We start from the raw sequence: 13,378 nt of genomic DNA, 5'->3' as shown, positions 1-13,378 counted from the left end.
ATCCATAAATAGTGGTGGGATCTAAATCTCAAGGAAAAAGAGCTCTCAGTAATGGTACGAGGGATATTAAGACTCACTCATCTTCAACTGTGAAGCCTTCATTTGTAGGTGTAATGAGTGCTAGGAAACTTGTTAAGATAGAATTGAAGAAGCTTTTTGGTATACAGAGAGAGAAGGACCAACGCCAAACTATGAAGCCGTGTCCGAAGAAATATAGGGTCTCCGCCTCTCATGTAAGTTCTCAGCCTAACCGATGTAGTTCCTCGGTCAAGGGGTGTTAATTCTCCCCCAGAGCTTAGCTCTATCTTCACTTTTGGGTTATTGATGACAAAGGTTTTTTGTTGGAATATTTGGAGTTTAAACAGCTTCTCTAGACAGAGGTTTTAAGAAGTTGGATCGGTAATAATAAGCCTGTTGTAGGCAGTATTTTGGAGACGCATGTCTTGGAGGAGAATGCAGATCAAGTATTACAGGCTTCCTTTCCAGGCTGGAGGGCCGAGTATAATTATCAGTTTACGGAGAATGGTAGGTCATGGGTTGTTTGGGATCCTTCCATCTCTGTTATTTGTTTACATAAAGCTGCTCAACTTATGCTATGCAGAGTCTTCATTCCAGCTACAAGGGAGAGCTTCGCAATAGCTTTTGTCTATGGTTACAACACTCAGATCCAAAGAAGGGCACTTTGGGAGGAAATCATATCCATTGCTTAAACTTCTCCTTCTCGAGACACTCCTTTGATGGTTATGGATGACTTTAATCAGATCATCTTAGCCGAGGAGCACCTCTCAGTAATTCCCCATACTCTGCCTTTGGCTGGTATGTCAGAATCTTGCATTGTAAGACTGATAATGAGCTTTCAGATATGGCCAGCCGATGCGCGTTGTTTACTTGAACTAATAGACAACCTGAGGATCTGGTTTTGAGAAAGCTTGATAGGGTGTTGATAAATGAGAATTGGAGTGAAGCTTTTCCGGATTCTCACGCAGTCTTTGATCATCTTGGAGATTCAGATCACTCTTCGGCCCTAGTTTGCACATCTTCCCTCATTGAAAGGAGTAAAATGTCATTCAAGTACTTCTCCTTCTTGTTTACTCATCCTTGGTATAAGGAAGTTATAGACGCAGCTTGGAGATCAGAGGTTCCTGTGGGATATAAGTTACTTACGATGGCTCAAAGGTTGAAGAGAGTTAAGTCAGCCTGCAAGCAATTGAACAGGGAGGGCTTTGGTAACCTACAACAAAGAACTAAAGATTTTTTTATCTCATTTGGAGTTGACTCAAACTTCTCTTTTGAGCATGCCTTCAGACTCTTTGTTTAGGGAAGAGTTTGTTGGCCGAAGAAAGTGAAGGTTCTTTGCTGATGCCCTGGAATCTTTTTATAGACAGAAATCTAGAGTAAGATGGATGGCAGAGGGTGATTCCTATACAACTTTCTTTTCAGATTTGTGCTGGCTCATCAGGGTATTAATAGTATCAAATACCTAAGAGGTACTGATGAGGAAAGGATTTACAATGTAAGACAGATGAAAGACTCAATTGTTGCCTATTACCAGAATCTACTTGGCACGAAGAATCAAGGAGCGAGGCCCATGTTAGTGCAGGACATTAAGGAACTCGTGTCCTTCTGATGTTTGCCGGATTTGGCAGCACAGCTTACTCCAATTCCCTGGGAAGCAGAGATAAGACGAATAATTGTCACCATGCCAAAGTCTAAGGCCCCAGGACCTGATAGTTTCTCCATGGAATTTCTTAGGGAAGCCTGGGACATAGTGGGCAAGGATATTGTTGATTTTGTCCAAGAGTTTTTTATATCGGGTCATTTACCTCGGAGTTTTAACGCTACAACAATAAATCTCATTCCAAAAATACCCGAAGTATATACCATTTTCCAATTTAGGTCTATATCCTACTGTTCCACGATTTATAAGGTCATTGCGAGACTACTCAAACAGAAGTTAAAATTTTTCATTTCTGATGCAGTCCAAGGAAATCAGGTAGGATTTGTTTAAGGCAGACAATTATGCGAGAATGTGCTGTTTGCCTCGGAATTGGTCAATAATTTCCACTCCTCATGTCCCATCACTAGAGGATGCCTTAAGGTAGACCTTGCGAAAGCTTATGACAACCTGAACTGGCAGCTTCTGCTCAATGTTCTTAATGCTTTGGACCTCTCGGCTAAGTTTATTTGTTGGATAAAAGAGTGCTTTACTACTGCCTCTTTTACCATAACCTTCAACGGAGAACTCATTGGATTTTTTTCTGGGTAAGAAAGGCATTCGACAGGGAGATCCTATTTTTTCGCTGCTATTTGTTCTTGCCATGGATGTTTGATCGAGGAAACTAGATGAGAGGGTCATCAATCATAATTTTGGGTCGCATCCGCTCTGCTTGGCTCCACTGGTTACCCATCTGAGTTTTGCGGACGACATTCTCATTTTCTTTGATGGACAACAAACTTCTTTAGACGGTATATTAGCAATTTTGGAGGAGTTTAAAGAAGAATCAGAAATGGGGATTAACAGAGATAAGACTGCCCTGTTTTTGGATTGAGGTAATCAATTGGCAAATGAGGTAATTGCAAACAATGCAGGGTTAATTTAGGGATCTTTTCTAGTCAAATACTTGGGGGTGCCTCTTTCCACAAAGAAAATGCGCAAGCAGGTCTACCAGCCTCTTTTGGATAAGATTCACGCCAAGTTTAGCTCTTGGAGTGTCATTCATCTCTCATTTGCGAGAAGGCTTCAGTTGATTCAGTCTGTAATTTACTATACCATTGCATTTTGGGCCTCCATTTGCATCCTTCCTAAAAGTTGTTTGGAGGAGATTGAGAGTTTGTGTAGTGCCTTTCTCTGCAAGGGCGCCCCAAATTCTGCCAGAGGAGCTACAGCCAGCTGGGAGTCAGTTTGCACACCTAAGGAGAATGGAGGCTTGGGTTTAAAAAGAGTAGTCCATTGGAATAAAGTCTTTGTTTTGAAGCCCATTTGGGAAATCTTTGCTGCCGGAGGATCTCTTTGGGTATCATGTGTATGGAGAAATCTTATTGGCAGTTAGTGCTTTTGGGATTTAGACGCCTCAGCTTCAGGTAGCTAGATTTAGAGAGGGCTATGTAAGCTAAGATCTCTCGAAAGGCCTTACATTGTATTTGATTTGAGTTCCAGAGTTACCTGTAGGTTTTGGACCGACAATTGGACATTATTAGGGCCTTTGTTAGACATTACAGGGGATGCAAGGCCTATAGTATCAGGATTGACACTTAACTCAGTGGTTGTGGATGCTATAAGGGATGGCCAGTGGTGGATTGCACATAGTCGGACTCCAAATACCATCGTTCAATTACTTAAGGCTTGCCTCCCTTCTGCATCAGTTATTAACCTACAGGAAATTGCTCAAGATGATTGTTATCTCTGGAAGATTGGGGATGCGCCAACTTCAAATAAATTCTCAACGGCTGCAACTTGGACTCACCTTCATCCTCTAGGAAGCAAAGTGGATTGGTTTGAAGCAGTTGGTTCAAGGGTTGGATCCCCAAACACACTTTCATTGCTTGGTTCAACTCTCGTCACAAGCTTCTCACCCGTGATCGTTTGGTAACTTGAGGACTATATATTCTGTCTAATTGTCTTCTCTGCAATAATCATGATGAGTCCCGACAGCACCTCTTCTTTGATTGTTCCTATGCTGCTGAAGTGTGGCATGCCTTCACTAACAAAGCTCAGATTTCTCCTCCACTTAACTTTGATGATGGGGTCAAATGGTTGAAGAATCCTTGTAGAGATAAAAATAATTCATGGATTCTCCAGTTAGCGTATCAAGCCTCAGTCTACACAATTTGGAAGGAGCGTAATTCGAGGCTTCAAACTTCCACCTCTAGATCAGCCTCGAGTCTTATCTCAGAAATTAAGAACATGCTCAGATCACATCTCAGAATTTTAACGCTCAAGCAAAGGAATATTCTCCCGGCTAACATATTTTTGGTTACTTGGTTTAGAGTTTTTCGTTAGTCTTGTAACCTTGTTTTTTTATAGGTATTACTCATCATAGGAGGCACTTATTGTAATGGTTTCCCTTGTTGAATTGAATGAAAATGTATGTATTAAAAAAATAAAAACTAATAATTTTTTTTTGCAGAATTTAAATAATCAAAAATTATTAAATTAATTTTAAAAAGTGCATAGAAACTTGAAAAAATCTTATAATATAGAACAAATAAACAAGCCTAATAGATCTTAAATATTGGAACAGAGGGAGTATTTATTATTTACTGATCAAGTGTTATATTATCACATCATCACATGCCACACTATTTTATTCCATTTACTTTCAGCCTTACAACAGTTATTTGTATAATATTATCATATCTAGTTATATATTTTGGTTTATTTGTGACATAAAAAATTTGAAAATGGATCTCCGATAAAATTTTTGTCCAATCAACTTTTTTTACCAATTTATTTCTTATAATAATTTGTACCAATGTCACCGATGTGTCACAATTTCTGGTTAAAAGGTATACGTCTAGTATTCGAGTGTTTGGGTTACGAATTGTTTTCCTCAAAATGTTGGTTCAAAACCAATGTTTCTTAGTAGACGTTTCAGTATACATTTTTATGAAATTTCTAGTGAGATATAAAATTACCGAGCGATGTGGAGTATTTTACCGTCCATTTAAGCAGTTTTCCGTATGTGCCAAATGTGTGAGTTAGGTTCATTGCAAATGAGTACTCCTCTAAACGTGATATAAAATATTTTAAAGTTTGATTGGTTCTTTACGTAATTATTCATAAATCTTACATTTTTATTTTTGAAACTGATCAAAATTACAATTTTTTTAGACAAAAATCTACAAACGTCTACGGTTACGAGCTATATTGGATGATTTAAAATAAAAAAAACAAAAGAAAAAACCACATAAACAAAAAATAAAAATATATTATCAAGTTATATATATATATATATATTGTTAATTGTTAAAAACTAATTATTTTATAACTTTAATCTTCTAACATAAATAGTTATGTACTTATGTGTTTTACTATTAAGTTTTTTCTGTTTCATTTTTGAAGAACTATTTAGTACTTCATATATAATTTTTCATTATTAAATATCTTTATTTTTATTTTATTTTTCATAAATATAACTTTATTTTTAATATTTTTATACTTTATATTATATTTATTTTGATAATTTTTTCATTTAACCGATGTCGTACCTGCTGATCTATCAGTTATAAATATCCTGCAAAAACACTTATTTTCAACCAGTAGAATAACATTTGAAATCGTAATCACTCACTTCTGCAAATTCCTACGATCGCAACAATAACTAGCGCCTTAAATCCGTGAAACCTTTTTTTTTGTTACTCAACTGTGTTTTATTTCACCAGACAATATTACAAAGCCAAAAAGGCTAGCCAATATTTTACAAACAGTTAAGAACATAAGCCCAAATAAAATAAAACAAAGCAAAAGCCCAGTAAGGAAACCTAGATGGAAGGAAACCTTGGATACAGCACAAAAGACACATGGCTATTGCAAAACAAATTGGAAGACACGTGGGAAGTGGAAGAGGTTAGAATCTTCGATCACCGGCAGTTAAGTCACCGGAAAGCTTCCAGTCCGGCCGAAATCGCCGGAAATATTCTTATGTCGATCGATCTCAATCTTTGCCCAAAGAATAAGGCAAAATTCCAATTTTAGCTTAATGAGATTAAGATTCCACTAATGCAAAACTGAAAATCTTCTTTAACTTCATCTTCAATTAGCAGCTTTTCAACCTTCAAGGAATTTTTTAATTCACCAAATATAGGCTGCTTGCTTTCTTCAAACAGTTTCAAATCTAAGAAACTAAACGAAAGCTGAGATAAAATCATGTCAGTCGACACGATGTTAGAACTCAGGAAAATCAAACGATTGATTTATTTTCGTCAGATCTGAAACCAAAACCCCAAAAGGCGGAGATGAAAGGAAAAAAAACAAAGCCGGAGAAAAATCCGGAAGCGAAAAAAAACCTACACCAGAGAGATGGACGGCGAAAGAGCTAAAACAAAGCCAGCCATAGTCACTGTGGAAGCCAACCTATGCCGGAAGCTAAGCCGACCAAGGATGTTAAAGGAACCACCCATGCTGGAGACAAAGCCGACCACAGATGCTATGGAAGCCACCTATGCCGGAGACAAAGCTAGCTGACGTTGGTAAGGAACCATACGTTGCCAGAAGCAAGCCGACCAACTACCGCTATCTTAGCCGGAGGATGTCGGACGGGAAGTGGTCTCTTTCTCTAAAAGATTTTTAGAGAGATAAGAGAGAGAAACCTTTCATTAATCCGTGAAACCTTATGTTGGTGTAATTATTATATATATTTTTAAATCAAATGTCACATTTTAATTATGTTCTGTTTCAATGAAGGAAAGAATTATTTTAAATTTAAATTGAACTAGCATTTTCTTGATTTTAATGTATAATATTTTTTTGGGGTATCTCTGATCTACACCGCATAAATTGCCAAAGTCAACCTTTTGGTCTTTCACTCCACCGATATCAAATCAATTAACACCTCAGATATTGTTCAATGTTATTATCATATTTTGATTTATTAATAAATTACAGTATTGTTGGCTTTCGCTGAATTTATCAAAGTGTAACATGTTTTTTCTTACAAGAAATATGAAATCCAAATTGTGATCTCCAGAGTTGACTTTCAGATGTTTCGCAACTTATATAAACTACGAAGCAACATTCCAATCCCTCAATAAAAATCTACAGTACCCCAAATAATAATATCTCCCGTCTAAGGTTTTAAAACTAGTCCTCATTAACACATTACAAAGCTAGTCATTACTTCATTTCTTAATAACGTTTATTGGTAACAATTTCTGCAGGCAACTAAGTTTTCAACAATCATGGCGAGGACTAATCCACCGGACGGAGGAGGGTCCGGTTCAAGAAAGACATCAGATGATGAGACAACACACGTTCGCCAGAGAGTGCTAGCTCCTCCGAAAGTGGGTTTGCTCAAGGACTTCAAGTCAGTGGTTCAAGAAACTTTCTTCCATGATGCACCGCTTAGGGATTTCAAGGGCCAGACCAAATCTAAGCAGGTGTTGCTCGGGATCCAGGCTGTCTTCCCGATCATTGGGTGGGCAAGAGATTACAATCTTCGCAAACTTAGAGGCGATGTCATTGCCGGTCTCACCATTGCTAGTCTTTGCATCCCTCAGGTTTACTATTTATGACTCCATTTTTCTCAACTCCACGTACTACTTTTTGGTGCATTTCTTCCTTTCATATCCAAACCATATCTATATCTCATTTATATGATTCATCGATGACAGGATATCGGATATGCAAAGCTCGCGAATTTGGATCCGAAATATGGACTTTGTGAGCCTTACTACATTTAAACTAAAGTTTTTTTTTTTGTTTATCAGAAAAATTACGAGTGTTGATAATATATGTGGCATTTGAACCAAAAAAAAAATCATTTCNATAAAAATCTACAGTACCCCAAATAATAATATCTCCCGTCTAAGGTTTTAAAACTAGTCCTCATTAACACATTACAAAGCTAGTCATTACTTCATTTCTTAATAACGTTTATTGGTAACAATTTCTGCAGGCAACTAAGTTTTCAACAATCATGGCGAGGACTAATCCACCGGACGGAGGAGGGTCCGGTTCAAGAAAGACATCAGATGATGAGACAACACACGTTCGCCAGAGAGTGCTAGCTCCTCCGAAAGTGGGTTTGCTCAAGGACTTCAAGTCAGTGGTTCAAGAAACTTTCTTCCATGATGCACCGCTTAGGGATTTCAAGGGCCAGACCAAATCTAAGCAGGTGTTGCTCGGGATCCAGGCTGTCTTCCCGATCATTGGGTGGGCAAGAGATTACAATCTTCGCAAACTTAGAGGCGATGTCATTGCCGGTCTCACCATTGCTAGTCTTTGCATCCCTCAGGTTTACTATTTATGACTCCATTTTTCTCAACTCCACGTACTACTTTTTGGTGCATTTCTTCCTTTCATATCCAAACCATATCTATATCTCATTTATATGATTCATCGATGACAGGATATCGGATATGCAAAGCTCGCGAATTTGGATCCGAAATATGGACTTTGTGAGCCTTACTACATTTAAACTAAAGTTTTTTTTTTTGTTTATCAGAAAAATTACGAGTGTTGATAATATATGTGGCATTTGAACCAAAAAAAAAATCATTTCTAGTACACTCTTGTGTGCAAATATGTGAATGCATGTTTTTTTTTTTTTTTGCAGACTCGAGCTTCGTGCCACCACTTGTGTATGCGGGCATGGGGAGTTCTAGAGATATTGCGATAGGGCCAGTGGCTGTGGTATCTCTTCTTTTAGGAACGTTGTGCCAGGCCGTGATCGACCCAAATGATAACCCTGCTGATTATCTCCGCCTTGCCTTCACTGCCACTTTCTTTGCTGGTATTTTCGAAGCCGGCCTTGGTTTTCTGCGGTTGGGATTCTTGATTGACTTTTTGTCGCATGCCGCGGTGGTTGGGTTCATGGGAGGAGCAGCCATTACCATCGCTCTCCAACAGCTTAAGGGCTTTCTTGGCATCAAGACATTTACCAAGAAAACTGATATTGTTTCTGTTATGCAATCCGTATTCGCCGCTGCTCGTCATGGGGTACCTTTTTGATTACTCAACTTTCTTTCATCCTCTTCCACACTACATTTTTTTGTTTGTCTTTTTCTTTTTTGGTAATCAAGAAGCTTCGAGATGCGAGCCTAGGCTCAATACTTCAAATAATATCTCATTCGCTTTCATTTATTTATGATCCTTCCAGTGGAATTGGCAAACTATAGTCATTGGCGCCAGTTTCTTGACATTTCTTCTCGTCGCCAAATTCATCGTAACACTTTTACTTTTCATCTCCAATATATATGTGTGCATCTTTGTTATCTCCACTTCTAATATGAAAATTTGATTACAGGGGAAGAGAAACAAGAAACTCTTTTGGGTTCCAGCAATTGCTCCTCTTATTTCCGTCATTATCTCTACCTTCTTTGTCTTCATAACTCGTGCTGACAAACAAGGAGTCCAAATTGTAAGCTTACACATGCATGCATGCATGTCTATATGTTTTTTTTTTTTTTTTAAATCGTCATTAATGAGTAATATTTGATACATTCCCTAGTTTAACCAACAATATTTTATCATTTAAACTATGAAGGTGAGACATATAGATCAAGGAATCAATCCCATTTCTGCTAATAAGATTTTCTTCTCCGGAAAATATTTTACGGAAGGAATCCGAATTGGAGCCATTGCCGGTATGGTCGCCTTAACGGTAAGTCATGCACATATATATGCATATAAGTAAGAGATCATTAATGTTTTGTATTCTAATTCGCCAAGTTAATTATGTCGGAAAATAATATTTTCTAGGAAGCTGTAGCGATTGCAAGAACATTTGCGGCAATGAAAGACTATCAAATCGATGGGAACAAAGAGATGATCGCTTTGGGGACTATGAACGTCGTCGGTTCACTTACTTCTTGTTACATTGCCACCGGTAAGTTGCGAAAACGTTAAATGTTAAGAGTATTAATTGTTAAGGTTTATAGGTTTCAAACTTAAATCCCACTTCACAGATTTCCTACTTATTATTTACAATCGCATTTTTGAGTATTTTAATAGTGTTCTTACTTTTTCCACTACACAAATATATAAAGATTTGTACTTATCTGCGAAAAAATCTGAAGATGGTTTTACATGCGATGTTTGTATACGTTTCTTCTTTGATAAAAGACGGTCACGATGAGTAACTCACATATAACAAAATTATAGGTTCGTTTTCGCGATCTGCCGTGAACTACATGGCTGGAGTCCACACAGCGGTTTCAAACATAGTGATGGCCATAGTGGTAGCTCTGACCTTAGAATTCATCACACCACTCTTCAAGTACACTCCAAATGCTATCCTCGCAGCCATCATTATATCGGCTGTCCTCGGTCTTATCGATATTGACTCAGCTGTTCTCATATGGAAGATTGATAAACTCGACTTCATGGCTTGCATGGGAGCTTTCTTTGGTGTCGTCTTCATCTCCGTTGAGATTGGCCTCTTGATCTCCGTAAGGCATCTCACTTATATAATATATTGTTATATTTAAAGCTTACTTATTTTTGGTTTGTTGGTGAAACTATTTACATAGGTGGCGATATCTTTTGCCAAGATACTGCTGCAAGTGACAAGACCAAGAACTGCGATTCTAGGGAAGCTTCCAAATACAAATGTGTATCGGAACACTCTACAGTACCCGGACGCTGCCAAGATTCCCGGAATCTTGATCATCCGTGTTGACTCCGCCATCTACTTTTCCAACTCCAACTACGTCCGAGAAAGGTATATATATATATATATATATATATATATATATATATATATATATATATATATATCTACACATCCTTCATTATGCTAATATCTTATTTTTTCCAACTCAATAAAAAACATTATTGACCAAAAAATATGATAAAAAAACCAAAACTGGATGTAAATGATTTGCGTTTCCTTTCATATTAAAGTATACAAAATTTAATTAGTCGTGGGGGATTAGATGGACTAATTCACTTTGATGTATCTATGTAAGAGTTAATTAGATGGACTAATTAATAATTGAAATTTGGTGACAGGGCATCAAGATGGTTGCGAGAAGAGCAAGAAAACGCTAAAGCAGAGGGCATGCCCCCAATCAAATTTGTGATTATCGAGATGTCACGTAAGAATAATATTTCTATAGTTATACTGATCATCTTTCTAACAACAACAACAACAACAACAACAACAACAACAATAACAATAACAATATATAATAATAATAATAATAATAATAATAATAATAATAATAATAATAATAATAATAATAATAATAATAATCATAATAATAATAATAATAATAATAATAATAATAATAATAATAATAATAATAATAATAATAATAATTCAACTAACTTGACGATCTTATAATATAGTGAAACTATTAAAACAACATAAAGTAATGGTACAGTTACAAATTTATTGATGGTATACATACATATATATTTGAGCAGCGGTTACTGATATCGATACCAGTGGTATCCACTCCATCGAAGAACTTCACAAGAGCCTCGAGAAGCAACATATTCAGGTATTTAATCTTTTTTCGATCAATGTAACAATCTATTGGTTGAAAAAACGATTATTTTAAATTGTTTCTAGTTACATAAGCAAAAAATATTAGGTATATTTATTTTAGAGTNATTGAAATTTGGTGACAGGGCATCAAGATGGTTGCGAGAAGAGCAAGAAAACGCTAAAGCAGAGGGCATGCCCCCAATCAAATTTGTGATTATCGAGATGTCACGTAAGAATAATATTTCTATAGTTATACTGATCATCTTTCTAACAACAACAACAACAACAACAACAACAACAACAATAACAATAACAATATATAATAATAATAATAATAATAATAATAATAATAATAATAATAATAATAATAATAATAATAATAATAATCATAATAATAATAATAATAATAATAATAATAATAATAATAATAATAATAATAATAATAATAATAATTCAACTAACTTGACGATCTTATAATATAGTGAAACTATTAAAACAACATAAAGTAATGGTACAGTTACAAATTTATTGATGGTATACATACATATATATTTGAGCAGCGGTTACTGATATCGATACCAGTGGTATCCACTCCATCGAAGAACTTCACAAGAGCCTCGAGAAGCAACATATTCAGGTATTTAATCTTCTTTCGATCAATGTAACAATCTATTGGTTGAAAAATCGATTATTTTAAATTGTTTATAGTTACATAAGCAAAAAATATATTGTATATTTATTTTAGAGGTTTATATTAAAATTAAATTAAATAACGCTCGGTCATAGCAATAAAACCTTAGATGTATTTAATAAATGTTTTTGTAAGAATACCAATTGAGATATCATTCTTTTTACGGTATACTAATTTTGATTTTACTAAAGTAAAAGGTTTCTTAATATACAGTAACCGAAGTACAAAAAATTAGTTGTGTATGTACCTAAATTAGTGGTATTACTATTAGCAGTCGTTAATACGATCTGATTGATTAATTGACTTGAAATTGAACAGTTAATTCTAGCAAATCCGGGACCAGTGGTAACTGAGAAACTTTTTGCTTCCAAGTTCGCCGAGGAGATTGGAGAGGAAAATATCTTCCTTAGTGTTGGCGATGCGGTCGCGGCTTGTTCTCCGAAATTGGCTGAGCAGCAAGCTTAATATCGTCTATTCATACATATATATATATACATCCATATACGTATGTGTGCATATATATGAGAGAAACTGATTTAAGAACTATGGTTTTTTTCTTTTGTTTTCTTTTCTTGAGATGGTATGATAATATGTGTAATATATGCATGGTTGTTGAGTTTTTGTTTGAATCAAACAAAGGTGAAATGGGGAAAAAGTGGCTTTTATTTATTTATTTTATGTTCAATCTTTCGAATGTTATTTCTCTCGTGATTTGTGTTTTATATGAGATGTTGAATAAATTGTACTTGCAACTTACTATGTTAACAATTGTGTTATGTAACCCAAATTGTCGGAAGTGTTTATTTGTCAGAATATTCATTTGATTTTTTCATCAATGTCCGCAATTTTTATTAGCTTATAAAACATTCAACTTAGTATTTAATTGAATTTTAGTTTGTTTCTTGATTTGATCTATGAGTTCGAATCTTTGTGTCCGAATATTCTAAAATATACTAATTTAAAGAGTTTATATAACCATCACATCTCAATCTATCGGATATGATCTGCATCAGTCTCGACCTAAATCATATTCTTAATTTATTCCTAATTGGCATTTTTTTAAATAGATTGGGATATTTGTGTGACTAGCTGACAGCTAGATACTGTTCATCAAGCCGGTTAGGAGGGTATATACATCCATCATTGTTCCATGGCATAAGATTGACATATATAAGATTAACCAAATTAAACGTCAACTAAAGCAATGATCTACTAAACCAATAATATCAAAATACAAGTAATAATATATATAGGTTAACAAAAAAAAAACCTAGTTTAAATAAGTTTTGTAATCTATTTACGACCCTCTCCATTTTTAAAGAAAATGAAATACGTAGCCTATTAAAAAAGTAACAAATTTTACTGGTTACTCAAGCTAAGATGGTTTATATATGGACGATGGTCTTCGAACTTTCCATTAGCCTTTCCTGCACTGGCTATACAATTAGGTCAAACTTGCAATTGCATAGATGTCATGTTATACGAAACCTTTTGTGTTTAATGTTGTTTAACGAAGATTTAGATTCATATTTTAATT

The 13,378-nt window shown here is 35.5% G+C and overlaps 2 protein-coding genes and 1 long non-coding RNA gene across 3 annotated transcripts; 2 read left to right on the top strand and 1 right to left on the bottom strand.

The window, feature by feature from the left end:
* The first annotated feature begins 2,648 nt into the window (after positions 1 to 2,648).
* Positions 2,649 to 3,590, top strand: LOC104773757. Its single transcript, XM_010498407.1, has 2 exons — positions 2,649 to 3,045; positions 3,199 to 3,590. Exons 1-2 carry the CDS (start codon positions 2,649 to 2,651, stop codon positions 3,588 to 3,590), a joined length of 789 nt encoding a protein of 262 aa, XP_010496709.1.
* Positions 3,591 to 5,334: 1,744 nt separating this feature from the next.
* LOC104773749 lies at positions 5,335 to 6,346 on the bottom strand. The gene is made up of 2 exons (XR_765162.2): positions 6,011 to 6,346; positions 5,335 to 5,853 (listed from the first exon to the last, which is right to left on the bottom strand). It is a non-coding gene; the product is annotated as an uncharacterized LOC104773749 (long non-coding RNA).
* A 1,169-nt stretch (positions 6,347 to 7,515) lies between these two features.
* On the top strand, positions 7,516 to 12,496 carry LOC104773748 (sulfate transporter 1.1-like). Its single transcript, XM_010498401.1, has 13 exons — positions 7,516 to 7,527; positions 7,614 to 7,952; positions 8,067 to 8,115; positions 8,274 to 8,656; positions 8,817 to 8,882; positions 8,964 to 9,077; positions 9,204 to 9,320; positions 9,419 to 9,545; positions 9,821 to 10,107; positions 10,189 to 10,379; positions 10,670 to 10,755; positions 11,087 to 11,163; positions 12,160 to 12,496. The coding sequence occupies exons 2-13, from the start codon at positions 7,635 to 7,637 to the stop codon at positions 12,304 to 12,306; spliced, it is 1,962 nt and encodes a 653-aa protein (XP_010496703.1). The 5' UTR covers positions 7,516 to 7,527; positions 7,614 to 7,634; the 3' UTR covers positions 12,307 to 12,496.
* Positions 12,497 to 13,378: the final 882 nt, after the last annotated feature.

This window comes from Camelina sativa, unplaced genomic scaffold, assembly GCF_000633955.1.
Source record: "Camelina sativa cultivar DH55 unplaced genomic scaffold, Cs unpScaffold00634, whole genome shotgun sequence".
Taxonomy (NCBI): Eukaryota; Viridiplantae; Streptophyta; class Magnoliopsida; order Brassicales; family Brassicaceae; genus Camelina; species Camelina sativa.
Note: the sequence above shows the minus strand (reverse complement) of the source record. Positions and strands in the feature narration are given on the sequence as shown.